This window comes from Rhinolophus hipposideros, assembly GCF_964194185.1.
Source record: "Rhinolophus hipposideros genome assembly, chromosome: 18".
In the NCBI taxonomy this organism is placed as follows: Eukaryota; Metazoa; Chordata; class Mammalia; order Chiroptera; family Rhinolophidae; genus Rhinolophus; species Rhinolophus hipposideros.
In genome coordinates, this window is record NC_138064.1 from 57,409,316 (window position 1) to 57,429,221 (window position 19,906).

The 19,906-nt window shown below is 42.2% G+C and overlaps 2 protein-coding genes across 7 annotated transcripts in view; one reads left to right on the forward strand and one right to left on the reverse strand.

Moving 5' to 3' along the window:
• Nucleotides 1-19,906, forward strand: part of HECW1 (HECT, C2 and WW domain containing E3 ubiquitin protein ligase 1) — a 601,837-nt gene that overhangs the window by 117,506 nt on the left and 464,425 nt on the right. The window lies entirely within an intron of this gene.
• LOC308510350 (TIP41-like protein) lies at nt 2,472-3,467 on the reverse strand. The gene has a single exon (XM_081079620.1). The coding sequence runs from the start codon at nt 3,447-3,449 to the stop codon at nt 2,634-2,636; it is 816 nt and encodes a 271-aa protein (XP_080935746.1). The 5' UTR covers nt 3,450-3,467; the 3' UTR covers nt 2,472-2,633.

The window sequence follows — 19,906 nt, forward strand, 5'->3', positions numbered from 1 at the left end:
TGCGAAGAGCTTTTGAAGTTCCAAAGCTCTTTCTGCACCAGATTCAGAGCCCGTTTGTTTCAGCAGTTCTGTTTACTTCTGCAGGGATCTGCCCAGATAGGTGAGGCAGGGGTGGGGTGAGTTGTGAGAGGTGGCCCATAGCAATGGCGGCGACCACTACCAAAGCCATTCCTGCTTCCTCAGCTCCCTTCCCTTGGCCGGAACTAGTAGAGCTGGGAATGTCTCTGCGGTCCACAGTTCTCAGAGCAGGAAATATTCTGTCCTTTGGTCCGACATTGCTACTTTATCGCTTCTAGCACCGGGCAGGTGGGAGCGGGGCGAGCTCTGGGAGGGTAGGGAGGGGGCGGCTAGTCTCCGTGCCTAAGGCTTCCGTTCTCTGCTCGGCTGTGAGGGCTTAAACCACCGATTTCAGCCCTCTTCCCTCAGTCTTTGCTGCTGGGAATGTTGGGTTCAGCCGTTTTGTATGCTGCCCCCTCAGCCCTGTGGGCCGTAAGCGGAGCCCTAGCAGTCCGAGTCCTTCCCTCTCCCGCAACTGCGGAAGATCCGGGAGCAGCGGGCTCCGAGCACTGAGCTAGGTCTGCGTCCTGCGCCCGCGCGGCTCCGTCTCCGCACTTCTCCCTTCCGTCCTCCCCCGCTCACGCGATTCACCCACCTGGAGGTGAATCCAGTAGTGGGCCTCTTCATCTTGCCTGTCTGCTGTGCAGGGAGTCCTTTGTGGAGTTATTGTTGTCCGATTCGTTGTAAATTCCAGGGGAGCGTTACAGAGGCTCACCTCACGACACCATTTTTTTGCATTCCCTCCTTACGGTTTTTAACAATGGATTCTCAAAATAAGTAATCTAAGACTGACTCAAAGATTAAGACATCTCAATCAAGTTGAAATATATATAGACGTATATATACATACGTCTCTCTCTCTCTGTATATATAAAATAATGTTGCCCAGAAACTTCAACTAATTAATATTCTTACAAGTTTTTCATTTCTTATAATTTACATGAATAGTGAGCTGTTCTGTTCAAATTTGCATGGCAAATAAAACAGAAAGCTGAATACAACATACACACTTGCCAGTCCTAAGAGAAAACAAATACAGGTATATTTGATATACAGTGAACATGCCACGTTTTTGTAAAGTCAACAAAGTCTAGATTTCCTATCCCATGCAGGTGATACAACAGAAGGCAAATGAATACCAAAACTATTTGTGACTAAATTTAGCTAATAAAATCAGCTAAACAACAACACCCACAACAGCATACCAGAGTTTAAGTAATGAATGAATATCTAATTGTACTGTTTCACTAAAATTTATCTTCAAGCTAATATCTGAAGAGCTTTGCTAATACTTTTTAATTAAATATTCTTAGTTAATGATTTATCCATCAAGTGAAAATATGTACAACAGTTATTACAAACCAGAAAAAAAAGGTGATATTTTTTCCCCTGCCCTTTAAAAAGTAATTTTTAAAAATCCATTTCAAGTGATTCTTTACTTGGTGTTTTGTAAACACTTTCTACTTTATAAAGACCACTTAGAAAGGCAGAAAAGAGTATCAAATGTTTAAAGGGTCATCATCAAAATAACCAAAGACATTTTAAATTCATTTTTGTGTACTTTCTGTACTGCCTAGTCTTATACTAATTAATTACATTCTACTGGATCCCCTATAACGTTAAAAACATGAATCTTAAAATAGAAAAACTGGCTTTTGTATTTAAAAATAAGCCCCCTCCTCTACAGCTACTTCTCAAATGTTTTAAGCAGAGAATTAATCTGGTTGTGTTAGGAGTCAATGTCACGTGTGCTAAAAACAATCCATATTACCTCTTCAAACTTTTTAGGGCCAATACCAACTTCAATATTCGATGAGTTTATCCCCTCTGTGGTTACATGGAAGACAGAAGTAAAAAATGTCAGTACGAGGAGAGCCACAGAGAAGAAAAAGCACGCAGAGGTGGTGGAGACAGCCCTGACATGTTGTCAGTGGCAAACATGCCCATGTGTTTCTACAGGCACAATAGCTTAAATTCTCCAAAGAATTAGGCTATTTGGTTCTATGTCTGAAACTTCCTCTACACTTCAAATGCCAATTTAAATTTAGGGGGGAAACATTTTTTTTTTTTAATTTGTGGGTGAAGATCATTAAAGTTTAAGGTCTATTTCTTCGGAGGCAAATCATGACTCCAGAAATGCGAAGAAACGTCACAAAGCCCTGGGTGAAAAACTGGTACATCAATGTGCAAGGTCAGCAACCCCGTGAAGGTCACAGAAGATTCAGAGATGACAATGAACTTCCTCACGGGAGAAAAGTGTTTCACGATGGACGCAGATTATGTCCAGTGCTCATAAGACACACACAGGTCCCTACTGGTGACATCTCACTTTGTGACAATGTAGAAATCCAAATCTAACTCTAGGAAATATAAATTTGGAATATGAATTTCAAGGTAGACTGCACAAACAGCCATTGAATGGAATCTACCTGCAACAACCTTTTATTGTTTTTCCTTTAAGGCTACAGAAAATTTGCACATAGACAAGGCTATTAACTCTCATAATAAAAATACCCCCATCCAAATAGCCAAGGTCTCCAGTCAGATTCCACGGTGAGTATATGGTACATCACATTCTATTCCACAGGTGTATTTTCTTGTGAGTCTGCGGGGTTATGATCAATTTTTTCTGGAAATATTAGCTTCTCATAAACTGTCTCCTTTATCGGTAAATGCTGTGATATTTCATTAGGTTCCGTGAACAGGGAAGGTGAAACATGCATTAAATTAGCAATTTTGCTCTCTCGTGATGTATATTCTCGTAACATGTAGGTCTTGTCAGCCTCGTGGTAAAGTCTCGTGTCATTCATTCTGATAAGCACTCTATCAATTCTCAAGAAAAACCGCAACAGCAAGAAAAAGCTAGAAGGCATTACTCTAATTTTCACGCTCAGGCTGGAAACTCCATGGTCATGAAGCTCATCTTCAAATAGGAGCACTTCTTCAAAAAACTTAATCTGTTCTCTGGCTTTCAGTTTCTCTGTATCTATATGGTCTGTTGTAGGTACAACCTTTAATTTGAGTGATTCCCCGAGTAACGTGCCCTTATAGGCAGTTGTATAGGTCCAATCGTACGGCTTCACAACTTCCTGGGAGGGTTCGCCCTCCGTCCTGCCTTCCCTCCACCCTTCAGCGCAGGCTACTTGGAGCATTCCTTGGTAGTTGTTCACACACCTTAAAGCATCTGTAGCATTGAATTCAATCCCAAAGCCAGAACCGTGCTGGATTCTTAAAACGTTGTCTCCAAACATCATTTCGGGAAGAGCTGGCATAGGCGATTCATCAGCTAACTTCTCCACGTCCGCTGACTTCATGATGTGGGTCTTGGACGCCGTCAGCTTCCGAGGCCCGAAGGAGAAGTCCTGGTGGCTGCCCTGGAAGCCGTGGATCATCACGGCGGAGGCGGGGCCCGCGCGGGCCGGACGGAACGGGACGCGGGGCTCCCAGCCCCGCTGCGGCCCAGCCCCGCCGCCTCAGAGCCCGTACCCTGCCCGGCCCCGCCCGGCCCCGCCCGGCCCCGTCCAATTCATTTTCATTGAAACATGCTGTGCTGCCTTAGTCTTAGAATTCGATCATTCTTCATATCTGGAAACTTCCCTGTCATTCCTTCAAACGTCACCCGTTTCCCATGTTTTCTATTCTAAGTTTCTGAAACTCCTGTTAATACATAATGAACATTTTTCATTCTCTTTTCATATTATTTAAAATCTCAAATATTCCAAATCTTTGCTTCCTACTGATACGCTCTGGGTGATCTCATATTTTTCTTCCAAAAGACTAATTCCCTGAGGCCTGTTCTCCAACCTGTCTATTGATTTCTCTGTTTTGATGACTAGATATTTCATATGTAGAATTTCTTTGCATCCTTTGATAATCAGCTTGTTCTTTTTCCATAGGGTCCTGTTATTGTGATTTATTATGATTCCTATTTCTTCCTTTATCTGAACAATTCAAGGTGACATTGTTTTTTAAACAATTTATTTCAATTACAGTTGACACGCAATATTGTATTAGTTTCAGGTATACAATATAGTAATTAGAAATTTATGTAACTTACAAAGTGACACAGTGACATTCTTAATTTAAACGTTCTCTTAGACTGTTTTATTATTTTTGGTTCTTAGAGTTCAAAGTCTCCCTTTTTTTACCTGCTGACCTGTCTTTCATGGCGGTTTTCTCTCACTGAGAGTCCCACAGGTCTGGGCTATGGTGGCCTCTCAATGGGAGAGTTTACATTCAGCTCTGTGGGTCTCATGCGATTAGTTTAGAACAATTTTTTATGTCAATTTTTGTCAGGGTGTGTGTATATTACCCATGTAGTGTGAACACTAACATCATCTCTGTTGGTTGGTGAGGTCTGGGGCACCTTTCTCTCAGGTAATTCTCTTTAATTTTGGCCTCTTTGGAGACACCATTTCCTTGGAATGGTGGCCAGTGTTTGTTTCTTACCCACTTAAGTACAAGTCAGCCCTCCAGGACTTCCGGCTTCCAGCATGGAGCCCTGGATCAGGATTCATCAAAAACTATGCTTTCAGAGGTTAAGGCCTGTGTCCAGCTCTGAAAAGCCTGTGCTTGCCTGTTTGCAATTAGCCAAATTGCTTCAGCTTCTAGTTTTTTCTTCATTTCTGGCACCTCTTTTGTATTCAGCTTGACTATACACACAGAATATTCTTACGTGGTATTTTTAGGTATTTGAAGCAGGTAGAGCAGCATTAGGAGTGAGAGGCAGGAGGCCTTTCATATCAGCTTAACTTGCCCTGTGGCACAAGGCCCCAGGTTGTTCTGTGAAGCCAGATTGACACTGACATCAAATCTGCTAAACCTTTCTAATAGTCTCGTCCGTGATGCTACTGCGCTGAACAGTTTCAAGATGGCTCTGAGCACACTAGCCCACTGACAGTCCATGCTTCCCTGGCACTGCCGCTGACTCAGAAGTGGATGACTCCTCACGGCAGGTGTCCTCACTCAGTGACCAGGTGTCTGTCACATTTGCCCGACACAAGAGGCACCACTGCTTCCTGAGCAGCTCCTCCAGATTCTGGTCCTCTGCTGGTGATTTCTTTTCTTTCTGAGATGTCAGGGCTCTGGACCACTCTGTAAAGCATATTTATGAGGGAACCTTTCCCCATCTCCTGTCTCTTACAGATTGGAATTATTAGGTTGGTGCAAAAGTAGTTGTGGTTTTTGCAATTGTTTTTAACCTTTTAAACTGCAATTAATTACTTTTGCACTAACCTAATAGCAATAAGGAGCCCTCCTACCCCCATTTTTTTCTTCCATGAAAGAAGTTTCAGTTGGAAGGTGAGTTTGTAGCCAGGATACAACTGGATACAACAGGATACAAGATGTGGAGAAGGGAAGCCAGGAGCGTAAATGTCTTTCCACAAGTTTGCTGAGAAGGGAAGAGAAATAGGTAATTTGAGCAAGAGGACTGTGGGACAGGAGTGAACATAGTTGAATGTTGATGAAACAAAATGAGGCTAGAGTTCCAGGAGAGTGAAGTTTATTAATAGGGCAAAATCACAGAAAAGGACCAATCACAGGTATTCTGCCATGGGGTGTTCTGATGTACACAGCCATCAATGTCTCTATTTAAGATGATGTATTCCATGTGTCAGAGCAAGAACTTTAAAGGAACAGTGCCACACCTCTCACTTTGGGTCCTTCTGCAAAGGGGGTGGACAGAAAAGAGAGAGATTTGAAATAACTGTTCTTCACATTTTATTTTATAGAACTGGTAGTTCCTGACCTGGCTGGAAGGGAAGGGAAGAGCAGGGAAAGGAAAGGAAAGGAGTTAGCCACTAGTGGGGTCTAATAATGGGGCATTCCTTAACCAAACGACTTCTGCAAACTGTCAGCCTGCCTGAAGTGGGAAACCTGGTAATCAGTGAATCTTTTACTAGAGGAATTTTGTAGGAGTTGATGTGTCTATTATCACTGCCCAAAAAGAACTTGTGGAGATTGGTCCTTGAATAGATACATTGTGATGGGGTATGTTCTTATCTTCTCAGGCTGCTGTGAGAAAATACTCTAGAGCGGGTGGCTTAAACAACAGACATTTATTTCTCCCGGTTCTAAGGCTGGAAAGTTCAAGGTTAAGATTCAGTTCCTGGTGAGAGCCCTCTTCTCACCAGGTTTACAGATGTCCACCTTCTTGCTGTGTCCTCACATGGTGGAAAGAGAGAGGTGGGTTTTGATTTCATTCTCTTCTTCTTGTAAGGGTGTTACCAGAGAGTGGGCTTTTCTTGGAGCTGTGTTCAGGCTTGGTTTCCACACTGGGGATCGAACTTGGTGGTGTCCGTGCTAGATTCCCAAACCTTTGAGCAGAACTGGGAATCTTAGCTACTCTGGCTGCTGGAGGATGGGCCCTCCTCAGCATGATGTCTCGGTTCTTGGCGTCTGGAGCAAAGAATTGAACAAGATACGAGATTTGGTAAAGTAGTGAAAGAGCAGTTTATTAGAAGAAAAAATACACTTCAAAGAAATAGAAGCAGGCCTGAGAAAGCAGTTGCTCACGGGCCATTACTAGAAGAGAAAGTACACTCCAAAGAGTTAGGAGCAGGCTGCAGCTCAAAGGCTTAATGAGGAAAAGGCGTCATTATTAGGAGAAGAAGTACACTCCAAAGTGTTTGGAGCGGGCCGAGCAAAAGAAGGGGTTCAAAAGGCCCTGACTGGTGAGGACTTGGAGTTTTTATCCCTTTTTCCCCCTAGAATAGGCTGTTTCTCTCTGGGCGTGGGATTAATTGATTGACACCTGTGATTGACAACAGGCTATTACCTCATCTTTTCAGACTGTGTTCCTTCCCAGAATTCAGTCTGTTATGAACTTTTGGGCATATGTATGATACTATAACGATGGTATAATGAAGTCCAGGTAAAATGAAGGTCATTGTGGTCTTTCGTGCGCAGGTGTGACTAGTTTAATCTAGCTGGGTATTTTGTACCCATTTGTTTCCTCATAGAGGTAGATAATTACAATGAAAAGAGAAAGTTTTGGGTGGAGAGGGAAGGTCCTTTGGGTGGTCGCATTCTGTGGGTTGTGTTGGACATGCAGGAATGCAGAAACCCAATGCCTGTTTCTAATTGCCTGACTTGTTTTTCCCTTGAGAGACATGATTCCTGTAAAATCTCTATGGGTAACTGAGGGACAGGAGGTCTTTTCTTCTGTATCTGCTTCCTGATGTGCAGGGGTGTAGTGTTGTCCTTATCTATTGTGGATTCACAGAACTGTCACCTTATCTGACTTTAGATAAGAGGAAGGGGTATTGAGATACACGTGGAAGACCATGTTGGCTTCTTTGGTTGGGACTGGTAATCTTGCTGGGGTATAATCTGTATCCCCAAATCCCCTTGTGGGAACAGAGCCAGGAGTGCAGTTTCCAGGCTCTCTGCCTCACGTGGAAAGGTGCTGGCTCGAGTAGTAAATGGCCATCAGATGGCCATCAGCTGTGGCTAGTTGGCCGTCAGCTGTAACCAGTGAGCCATTGGCCACTAATATAATTGCCAAAGCTACACTAATGGCAGATGGTGGCTGAGCTAGCAAGCGCCGATTGCAGTTAGCACAGTGGATTGTAGTTAGCAGGGCAGATTGCAGCTAGCAAGTGGGGTTGGTTGGTTGACAGAGAAGCAGACAGCAAATTACAGATCGTGTGGATCCTATTTCCTGTGTCTCCAACCCAGCTGCCAGGGAGAATATAGTGGTATGACTCCCCTATCTATGGCTCCGCGGGTGTTCCTTTTTGGCCTCGTTATGTCCTGCGTTCTTATGTGGGAAGTGGGACCAGAAACCCCTCAGGACACCCTGCATGACACCCCTGAATGAGGAAAAATAGATTTTAATTAACAAATTTAAAAGTATTGGCTTAATGAGCAGAGCTCAAAGCTATTGATGCCGGGTGGCTACGTGCTGGAAAATCTGTCAGCTTTTATGGAGCCTCTGGCCATTCAACTGGTCACTCAGGAGGAATCAATTGTCCAGGAGCTGGGCCCAGAATGGGTTGGAAAGAACATTAGGCTTCAATGATCGCAATCAACAAGTATAAATCACAATTTTTAGGGTAATTATCTAAAGCAGGGGGCAGGAGATTTCTATGATTCAGGTTAAAAACAGTCTATTGTTTATGATTTATAAAATAATTAAGAAGTGGGCAGATAGGAGCTAAGAAACTGGGGGAAAGGAAACTTAAAATCCGTATAGGAAAGAAAACTTAAAGTTTTTCAGTGTGTGTGTGGGGAACTACTTGCTTGGCCCGTATCAAGGGCAGTAATCTCATCATGGAAATCCCACTCTCATAACCTTATGTAAGGCAATTCTCCCCCACCCCCAAAGGTCTCATTTTCAAATATTATCATATTAGAGATTAGGGCTTCAACATATGAATTTGGGGATATACAAACATTCAGACCATGGCAGAGGGAGTGTAGGAAAACTTTCAAAGATTGAAGCCCTGGGACAGCTCTGGTAGAATATTATTGAGAGGGACGCAGGCCATCCTACGCAAGACAGAATTTGTGCATGCTTGGTGGAGACTAATAAAGGACTCAAGAGGAGATAAGTAGGTGTGTGTGTGTGTGTGTGTGTGTGTGTGTGTGTGTGTGTGTGGTGTGTTCTGTGTGTATGGTGCCAAAAAAAGTATACACATTTTAAGAAAGGAAAAAAAACTGTATTAAAATTGTAATACTCAATATATACCAATAACAAAGGATGAATACAAATAATTTGTATACATTTTTGGCACCCCTGGAATATACATATAAATGCAAAATTAAAAAAAATAAAGCAGATAAATAATATTACCAATATGAAAGATTACAATAGGAAAAACAGCTTTTTATGGAATAAGAAAGAGAGCTATCTAAGGGAAAACAACTTTAAGGAATAAAAAAGAGAGCTATATAAAGGTCTAGGGTAATTATTATCAGAAACACATAACTTATTCAGGAAATCATATACTCTAATAAACTTCCTGTTGTGCAGGGTATCACGCGGGGTCTCTGGTCCCGCTCCCCACATAAGAACACAGAATATGGTGAGGCCAAAAAGGAACACCCACAGAGCCATAGGTTGGGGAGTCACACCACTGTAGTCTCACAGCAGACTGGATTCATACGACGTGCGACCTGCTGTCCGCTTTTCTGCCAACTGACCAACTCCCTTTGCTAGCTGCAATCCGCTGTGCTAACTTCAATTCGCTCTTGCCAGCTCAGCCACCATCTTCTTGCTAGCCCCCATTTTCTGCTAGCGTAGCCACGACAGTTATATTAGTGGCCAATGGCTCACTAGTTGCAGCTGACGGCCAACTAGCCACAGCTGATGGCCATCCAATCACAGTTGATGGCCATTTACTACCTGAGTGAGCACCTTTCCACGTGAGGCCGAGAGCCTGGAAACTGCACTCCTGGTTCTGTCCCCACACATCCTGAATAATGTATATATGAAAAACTAGAAAAACTAGAATTGAGCTGTTTAATTTACAGGTCAGTTCTACTCCCCACTGCACAACTTTTCCTTTTCATTATTCTGTTGTTATTATTACCGTATGGGATCAGTCAGGCTTTCATCAGGAAATGATGACAAACTCAACGTGGAAAATTTGAGGATAATTTAATAAAGTGACTATTTACAAAAGTGTGGGTCATGTGTAGGAAACCATCTGGTAGCCAGGTGGGCACAGAAACTTATCTGGGCTGAGTGGAGAGGGCCTCTTAAGAGGGGTGAGGCCTGGAGCCTGTTCACAACCCACAGTAACAGAGGATAGTGGGAGGAAACAATCTGACCTCACACTTCTTCCTCTCTAATCACCTGTGTTGGTTGAACCCACCTGAAGACCGAGGTAAGGGACTCCCTTAATGCCTCCACTAGGTCAGGCCCCCAGGACCTATGGTAATAAGAGGAAGGTGTGACAGGAGAACGGATGGAAGATATCCTGCACATTTGGGTTCTTCATTAATTCATTCTCCTGCTCTCTTTCGGTTCACATTGCTTTTTTGTTTTCCCTAATTTTAAGAAATGTAAGGATTTAATTCTCAGTTCTTTTACTTATGTGTTTTTCTTGTTTCATAACAAAAGCAGTTAAACTGTATTATATTTTGTCATGCAGGGTGTCATGCGGGGTAACTGGTCCCACTCCCCACATAATAATGCAGGACATGGTGAGGCTAAAAATGAACACCCACGGATCCATAAATAGAGGAGTCATACCACTATGGTCTTGCTGGCTGCTGTATTGGAGACACAGGAAGCAGGAGCCACACGATCCACAACCTGCCATCCACTTGTCTCTGCTAACCAACCTCACTTGCCAGCTGCAATCCGCCCTGCTAACTGTAATCCGCTCTTGCTAGCTTAGCTACCATCTTCTTGCTAGGCACTCTTTTGCTGCTAGCGTAGCCACGGCAGTTATATTAGTGGCCAATGGCTCACTGGTTACAGTTGACAGCCACCTAGCCACAGCTGATGGCCATCCAAATCACAGTTGATGGCCATTTACTACCCGAGTGAGCACCTTTCCACGTGAGGCCGAGAGCCTGGAAACTGCACTCCTGGCTCTGTCCCCACAGCTGGCTAGATGACAATTTTATTTAATGGTACAGATTTTCCTTTTAAGTATAGTTCTGTTTGTATTTCTTTTGTAGCATTTTCATTGCTTTTAACTTTTTAAGTTTGTAATTGTAATTTAATATTCTTTTTAACTAAAAAGTTTTTTGGACTCTTAGTTTTCATTGGTATTTTTAAACTTCAAATATCTTATTAATATCTAGCTCAGCTGCTTTATGGTCAGAAAAAAGTCATCTGTACTCTTTCTTTAAATTTTTGCAATTTGTCCAGTTTTGTTTTGTTTTGTTTGTGGCCCTTAGATAATCAATTTTTTTAAATACTCCACAAATATTAGAAAACAAAGTCTATTATTTCATTGCAAAATCTTGGAAGCCTTTCTCAGTACCTTTATTCTGATTATTGCTGTCTCAGAGGACACGTAAGGATGGTGTGTGGGGATCCAGGCAGGGAAGTAGAGTGGACAGAAACCACTGCAATTTTTTTCAAAATATCTGACCCCCATGAAGGAGAAATGCTTGTCCAGTGTTTTCTGAGAGTAGACTCAGGTCTGCTGAGTCAGAGAGAAGACAGAATGGAAATTCACATGGGTCTGACTATTATTTGTGTGATCTCAGTTTAACCAGAGGATCTTCTGAGTTTGTTGAGAGGAGGCAGGTTCTAAGGCATTGAAGGTCTCAAATATGGCAGGCAGTGGAGTCTGCCCAGCTTGTCAGTGCTGCTGGCTTTTTCTATTTTCCCCATGCCATGGTAACCTGAAGACATTGCTTGCTGCTGCTTTCCAGATGCTGTGTCAACCAAGAGGCAAAGCTCTTTTAGCCTTTAGTAAAGACACAAACACTGTGCAATCTTAAAGTATCTTCAAAGGGAACCCTTCCAGGGAACCTTGCTCATAAGTAGAATTAAAGTCCTTTGTGGCACACTTTTAACTGCTCCTTCTCTAATTACATGTTCCCGTTTGTGTCCCACTTCTAGATTAGGTACATGTTTTAATGACAGCACTTTACCAATGATATTATCATTGACCCCTTATCTAATAAAAAATGTGTACTGAAAACATTTGGAACTCACTTTGTTCTCACCATATTTTGCTTAGACAAATTTGCTGAGACAATTTATGCTTGAATTACTTTCCTGAACCCAGTACTATAAATGATAATTGAGTCTCAGATATGTAAAATATATTCTTGGCTCCAGCTAATGAAGTCCCTCCCTGGGGTTTCAGATAACACATAAGAAACATTTTTCTTCCCACTTAGCATGCATGAATTCTGTTAAATGGGGCTGATGTCAGATATAGTTGAATGTCTATATCAAATTAATGAGATACACTGCTTCTGCTTTCTGTTTGTAGGTGAATTGCAGTGTCTTGGAGAGGAAGGTATGTCTTATTCCCTCCAGAATCATTGCTTGCAAGAAAGAGAAACCTGTTTGAGATCATTCAAATGACAAAAAAAACACACAAAAAAACGGGGAGTTGTAGAGAAGGAGCAGTGTTGTAAAGTTATGCAACAGACAGATGCATTTGTAAAACCATAAGGGGCTTAGGTTTCTCTCCGCTTATTTCTGGACTGTGTTCCTTTGCTTGACCATGTCCTAACATGGCCTGAGGTTTGGATGAACTCACCGAACCAGCACCCACCCTCATGTATCTTAGAATAATCAGGACAGGAACTCTTTTTGGTTGCTGAGCAGCCAATTAATTGGCTCTACTGGTGCCATGTCCATCTCTGGCAGTCAGGTTTGGTCCAGGACTGTGGTGTCATCTAGGGCAAACCTGGCTGCCAGCACCCATTCCTTATGGTGCTGGAGAGTGAAGAAGTTCCCAGAAGAGGAAATTTGGAGTCAGAAAGATAGGCCGCAAGGCTTGGGTGGTACACTGGAGGGAAAGGGTCAGAGTACTCCCAAGGTACTGGGAAGAGTTTTAGCTCCCCTTTGGAGGGAACTGTATACAGAGTCTGTCAAAAAGGAATTTGAAGGTTTAGGAACAGAATTTTGTAAGTGAAAACTGATAGTTCATCTTGTATTTTTAACTTAAATCAATATCGCAATGCTGGACCATTCAACCTACGTATATTTAGATCATGGATTAAATTTTTGTCCCTGAGAAGCAACATGATCTGAGAGAACAGGGAGAGGAGTCAGGAGGTCCTAGTTCTTCTTGCTCATGCAGTGACACTGGTCACCTTGAGAACCCTGTTCTTAACTTCTCCAGAGTTCAGTTATTTTTTTCCAAACAAGAGGATAAGACATATCATGAATTTGAAAATGGCAGTGACTTAGGATATCATGTCTTGAGTGGATGGCCTTATCCTAGAACCAATTTTGACTGACAAATGTTTTGGTGGAGAAGGAAATGAAGCAAGGAATGGGGTTTGGCTGGGAATAAACCTGGCTGCAATGTGCCTGTGACACTGCAAATCAGTGTGCTGAGAGGCGTGGCCAGTATTTATCCAATAGTGTTTTACCGGTGAGCTGCTAAAGTCACAGTAATTTGGATTGATGTTATTTAATGAACAAAGCCCAAGGCAAAGAAAGTGTCATGTTTTAAGAGTCCATTAGCTTGGAGCAAATCCCCAGCCAGGGTTGGGAGTTGTATAGGGAAAGGTTCTTATGGGGGAGGAAATTGACACAGCATCAGTCATTTGCGCAGCCCTCCAAGGCAGTCCTGGAACGAGTTCTGACTACACGGATTTGGGCCAAATTCTATAGGTTAAGGGTTCAGTCTCCCCACAACACTGCCATAAGCTCGGGCCCAAGGCCATGTGTACTTCTGACCAACTAGCTACAAATTGGGACTTTTCACTCTTCCCTCAGTTTCGATAATTCAGTAGAATGACTAAGAACTCAGAAAACTGCTATACTTAAAATTACAGTTTTATTAAAGTAAAAGGGTACAAATCAGAACCAGCCAAAAGAGACACATAGGGCAAGGTCTGAGATGGTGCCAAATGCAAAGCTTCTGGTATCCCCTCCCTGTGGAGTCAGAATGCATTACTGAATGCATTACTCCCAGTGTGTGATTATATGTAGAGTATTGTCAACTAGGATAGCTCACTTGGTTTGGTACTGGGGTTTCATTATTTAGCAAGACTGATTGAATTATCAGTCCTGTGGGTGGACTCAACCTTCAGTCCCCCTTCCATTCCCAGATGTCAGGTTGCTACCTATAAAGTGCCTCTAAATCTCAACACTCTAATCACATGGTTGGTTTTTCTGGTGTGGCCAGCCCCTACCCTGAGTCATCTTGTTAGAGTAAACTATCCAAAGGGCCACCACCAGTCACCTCATCAGCATAAACTGTCAAGGACTACCAGGAATAACAAAGACACTGCTATCACTTGAGAAATTCCTAGGATTTAGAGCCTTCCTTCCAGGAGCTGGAGACAAAGGCCAGCCAAATTCTTTATTACACAGAAACTCCTAGTCATTTTTGGCTGTGAAGGCATATGAGAGAATATGTTGAACTGCACATGCTCAGACCTGTTCCCAAGCAACCAGATACTAGCTTTAGGGCAGCAACCAAACCCTCCACCACCTATGCCCTGCCTCAGGGCAAAGGGGAGGGGAAGAACAGCCTCTTACGCACTTTCATTGTGGTGCTTTTTGGCTCTAAAAATGGGCAGGACTGGGCCAGAAATTCTCACCAGCTTCATTATGCATAATCAGATGTGGCTGGTGTCTCAGAAAGCAACCATGAGAAATGCATATCCATGGTCAGATCCTAGGACTCAACAGGGACCGTTTAGGTGTGGCACTTGGTTCCCACCTATGCAAAACACTGTGGGATCACTAATGCTTTTAAGAATCTTTCTTCTAAGTTCTGGAAGTACTTTGAGCACTGTTTGATAGGTCACCTTATCAAATAGTGTAGTTAGTTGTTAATTACCTGGGGTTTAAAGATAGGGAGTTTAGATAGACAGTTGCCAGGGGTCCCATTTCATGTGCACGAGAAAAATGTGAAGGTACCTACCTGGTACCACATAGGAGGATGAAGGAGGTTCTGAGGTTCCTGGTGCTGAGTGTCAGGGTCATTTCATGTTTTAGTCTCTTATAGCCAAGGATGACAGATGTACCAGTCAGTCAGAGAAGACACTTGAATTGAAGCCTGTTTGACCTCTTAACCCTGGTGAGAACCATAACTTTTTCCCCTCTAACCTCTGTATCTCTTGAAGCCTCTGATGCTAAGCATCATGCATAGTAAATAGTAAATGCTCAGTAAATAGTTGCTAAATGAAATGTCTGGAGAACTCACTTTTTAAAAGTTTTAAAAAGATTTTTATTAAAATATATATTAATTTTGGTGTACAAATAATTATTCAACATTTATATACAACATTTATGATCACCATAAGTCCAGCACCATCTGACACCATACCATGCTATCACAATATTTTTGGCTATATTTCCCATGCTGTACATTACATCCCCATGACTTATTTGTTTTATACCTGAAAATTTGAACCTTTTATTCCCCTTCACCTTTGCCCTCCTTTATTTATTTTCAATTAAAGTTGACAATGAATATCATTTTATATTAATTTCAGGTGTACAGCATAGTGGTTAGACATTTATATAACCTAAGAAGTGATCCCCCTGACTAGTCTAATGCCCACCTGGCGCTGTACATAGTTATTACCATATTATTGACTATGTTCCCTATGCTTTACTTTACATTCCCATGACTATTTTGAAACTACCAATGTGTACTTCTTAATTCCTTCATCTTTTCCACCTTGCCCCCAACCCCCTCCAATCTATCACCCCAATAAACCTGTACACATCTGACACCATACATAGTTATTACAGCATTATTGACTGTATTCCTTATGCTATACCCTACATTCCCATGACTACTGTGTAACACCAATTTGTACTTCTTAATCCCTTCCCCTTTTTTACCCATTTCCAACTCCCCTCCCATCTGGCAACCATCAAAATGTTAATATATCTATGAGTTTGTTTTTGTTTTGTTTGTTTATTTTGTTTGTTAGATTCCACATAACAGTGAAATCACATTGCAACTGCCTTTCTCTGTCGGACATACTCCACTCAGCACAATATTCTTCCAGGTCCATCCGTGCTACAGCAGATGGCAAGAACACATTCCCATCCTTGGCCGAGCAATATTCCATTGTATATATGTACCTCCTCCTCTTTATCCATCTATCCACAGACACCGAGGCTGCCTCCACATCTTGGCCACTGTAAACAGTGCTGTAATGGACATGTGGATGCACATGTCCCTTGGAAACGACATTTTGGGTTTCTTCAGATAATTACCCAGCAGTGGGATGACTGGGTCCTTCTTTGTTTCTTGTTATAGCCTTGGTTTTTAAAGTCTATTATGTCTGGTATAAGTATTGCTACCACAACATTTTTTGTTGTTGTTTCCATTTTCAAGAAATATCTTTTTCCCATCTCTTTACTTTCAATCTTGTGCGTCTTTCGATCTGAAGTGAGTTCCCTGTAGGCTTCATGTGTAGGACTGTAGGCCTTATCCATTTAGCCACACTTTTTACTTTTAAAGTAATTGTTGACAGATATGTAGTTATTGCCATTCTATTATTTATATTTATTATTTTTAAAAAATTTTTGTCTTGAAGAAGTCCCTCCAACATTCTTTGTTATATTAGTCTGGAGGTGAGGAACTCCTCTATGCTTTTTTCTTGTCTGTGAAACTCTTTATCTGTTCTTCCATCCTAAATGATAGCTTTGCTGGATATAGTAATCTTGGTTGTAGGTCCTTGCTTTTCATCACTTTGAAAATTCCCTGCCAATCCCTTCTGGGCTGTTGAGAAATTAGCTGATAGTCTTATAGGAGCTCCCTTATAGGTAACTAATTGGTTTTCTCTTGCTGCCTTTAAGATTCTCTTGAGAATCTCTCTTTCTAACCTTTGGCATTTTAATTATGACATGTCTTTGTGTGAGCCTGTTTGGGTTCATCTTTTTGGAACTCTCTGCACTTCCTGGGCTTGTAGATATATTTTCTTCACTGGGTTAGGGAAGTTTTTCATCATTATTTCTTCAAATATGTTTTCAATCCCTTGTTCTCTTTATTCTCCTTCTGGTACTCCTATGACACGAATGTTGGTACACTTGATGTTGTCCCACAGGCCCCTTAAACTGTCCTCATTTTTTTGAATTCTTTTTTCTTTTTGCTGTTCTGTTTGGGTGTTTTCTGCTACCTTGTCTTCCAAATTGCTCTTTTGATTGTCTCCTTCATCTAATCTACTGTTGATTTCCTGTAATGTATTCTTCATTTCCATTATGTGTTAGACATGTATATAATGTATTCTTTATTTCTGACTGATCTTTTTTATGTTTTCTATCTCCATTTTTATTTTTCCTATCTCTTTGTTGAAGTTCTCTCTGAGATCACTAAGCATTCTTATAACCAGTGTTTGAAACTCTGCATCTGGCAAATTGCTCTCTCCATTTTGTTTAGTTCTTTTTCTGGAGCTTTGTTCCATTCGTTTATTTGGGAAATGTTTCCTTGGCTCTTTATTTTTGCTGACTCCCTGTGTTTGTTTCTAAGTATTATGTAGGGCTTAGTCTCTCAGTCTTAGTAGAGTAGTTTTATGTAGTAGGTGTCCTATGGGACACAGTGGTGCAGTGCAGTCTTCCTGGTCACCAAAGCTGGGTGCTCCAGGTGTGTCCTTCGTGTGGGTTATGTATGCCCTCCTGTTGAAGTTGAGCATTGTTTTCTGTTTGCATATCAATTGTAGAGATTGACCCTTAAGCTGATTGGTTGTGAGGACTGGCTGTGACTACACTGGAGGAGCTGTTCTACAGGGGCTGACTCTATAGACCACAGTTTGCTTTAGCGGGGTTCTGCTGCCTGCTCACTTTGCCCTTTGGATGTGTTATCCTTGGAGGTGACCAGGTGATGCTCTGGCCCAGTCTGAAGCTGGCCACTGGGCCTGCCAGCCGTGGGGCTTCCCAGGGGATTGCCCGATACAGGTCAAGTTCAGCCGCAATCTGTGCCCTGCCCAGAGCCTCTTGGCATAAGCCACAAAGCAATCCATAGATGTCCACCACCCAGGTGCCTTGAGAGGCCAAGCTGCAAACCAAGGTCAGCTGTCACTAGTGCTAGGCTTAGGGATGCTCAGTCAGAGGTATGGGACACGATGAAGCCAAATGCTGCTTGTTTGGGTTTTGTGAACCTTTGAGAGATTTTAGGAAAGTCCTCATCATGAGCCAAGACAGACCATTTATACGGAAAAGCCACTGGAAGCACCTTGGGTGTGCCAGAAAGTGAGTGGGGCATGGTCTTAGGTAATCACTAGGGTGGGGCAAATGAAAAGTGAAAGCCAGTTTGATGGAGACTCAGATATGGCATCTGCCTGCATTTGTATGAAGGGAGTGGGAAGGCTCAACAAAGAAACAATGGGTTCCACAAACTCCTCCCTCCAGGAGAATACTGCCCCTCCAGTCTTCAGCCTGAAGCTACACAATTCAGTTCCTCCCTGTATGTACCTGGTGACTTTAGAGTTGTTTGAACCCCAACGCTAGAGCTCAGAGCTAGTGAGTCCATTCTTGAGTAAGTCCATGTGCAGTCCCTTTAAGAGGAACACCTGAAACTCCAGCAGCCCTCATTCTCACTCAACCACAATCTATGCTGGTTTTCCCAGCCAGAAATTATGGGAACTTCTCTTCCCAGCACTGAAACCCTGGGCTGCGGAGGGGCTAGGACTCCTTGCTCCTCGGGTACCTCTGCAGCTGAGATATCCTTCTGGATTTTCAATCGTCACCCATGGGTGTGGGATCAGTTTGTTCCACCTCTCTGTCCATCCTGCAGTCTCAAGGTGGTTTCTGTATGTCTATAGTTGAAAGGCTTCAGTTTATCTGGACTTCAGGGAATTCTCAGTAGTGGTCATTCTGTGGTTTAGTTGTAATTGATGTGGTCCTGAGAGGAGGTGAGCACAGCATTTACCTACTCTGCCATCTTGACCAGACATCAATAACTCACATTTCATAGTCAAGTTACTGGATACAGATAGCAAGGCTAGATGACTGTCATAGAGATGATTATGTAATGTAGATCTTTGTTACTTGAAGTGTGGTCCTTGGAAAAAATCATGTTCTCACCTGGGAAGTTGAAAGCAATGCTGGGTGTCAGACCTACTGAATCAGAAACCTAAATGCATATGAATCAGACCCCATCCAGACCTACTGAATCAGAAACCTAAATGCATATGAATTTCCTACAGATCAGTGGGAAATTCATATGCATTTAGGTTTAAGAAACCCACCCGTGACCATGTTTCCCAACCCTACTGGCAATTAGAATTCAGAAAAATTAGGTCAGAATTTCTGTGCATGGAACCCACGCTTCAGTATTATTCAAAACTCTAGGAAAAGCATTGGGATACAACACTGTAAGTCAGGGGGAAGCATCCTGTCCTTTTGGATAATGTCCTTTTTGTTTTGTTTTGTTTTTCTCTGAAAATCAGATGCCACCATCATTTATTGAATCACCTTTCTTTTCAGTAAAGTCTGGTTCCATCTCTGTATCTTGTACATCATACAAAATTATAGAATATTCAAGTCCGGAAGGTACTTTGTGTAAGAAAGATTGAGCCATGTTTAATCTAGGATCAGCTATTTTCAAAATGTGAACTTTAAAGAAGATTGTTGAAGTGCTTTGAGGAACAGCACGAGAAGTTTGTAGTAAGTCTTTCTGGGGTCAGACCTTTCGATAATGTTTTTTTTCCTGTGCCACTGCTGAATTTGAATCAGAGAAATTATTTTTCTTCCATAGAGAGCCAAGTTCAATAGGGGCAGCTTGCACAGGTGCTTTAGTTTATAAAATTAATCTGGAAACCTGATATATGTGATGTTTATGATCTTCAGTTTATCTTCTCATAGCCATGGAATGACCTTCACAGCCATCTTGACTCCTGTTTCCTTTGCAGATTTTTCCTCCTTTCTCTGCATCCATGCCTTGGGGCTCAGGCTATTGGCCTCTTCTCTCCACTCACTACCCTGGTGATCTCATCAGGTCTTACAACTTTCAGTTTCACTTACAACTTTCAATTTTACTTAAGTACTGATTACTCACAAATTTCCCATCCCACATCTCTCCCCTGAATATGATACTTGTTTTTCTTTGTTCACCTGGATGTCTAATAAACATTTTCAAATACAAAGTGTCCAAAACTGAACTCCTGTTTTTCTCCCCAAACCCCGTTCCACCCTCTTTCCCATCTCAGTTCATGGCAAATCTATCCTCATATTCCATATCCAATCCAGTAGATACTTTGCTTCTATCTTCAATGCATATTTATAATC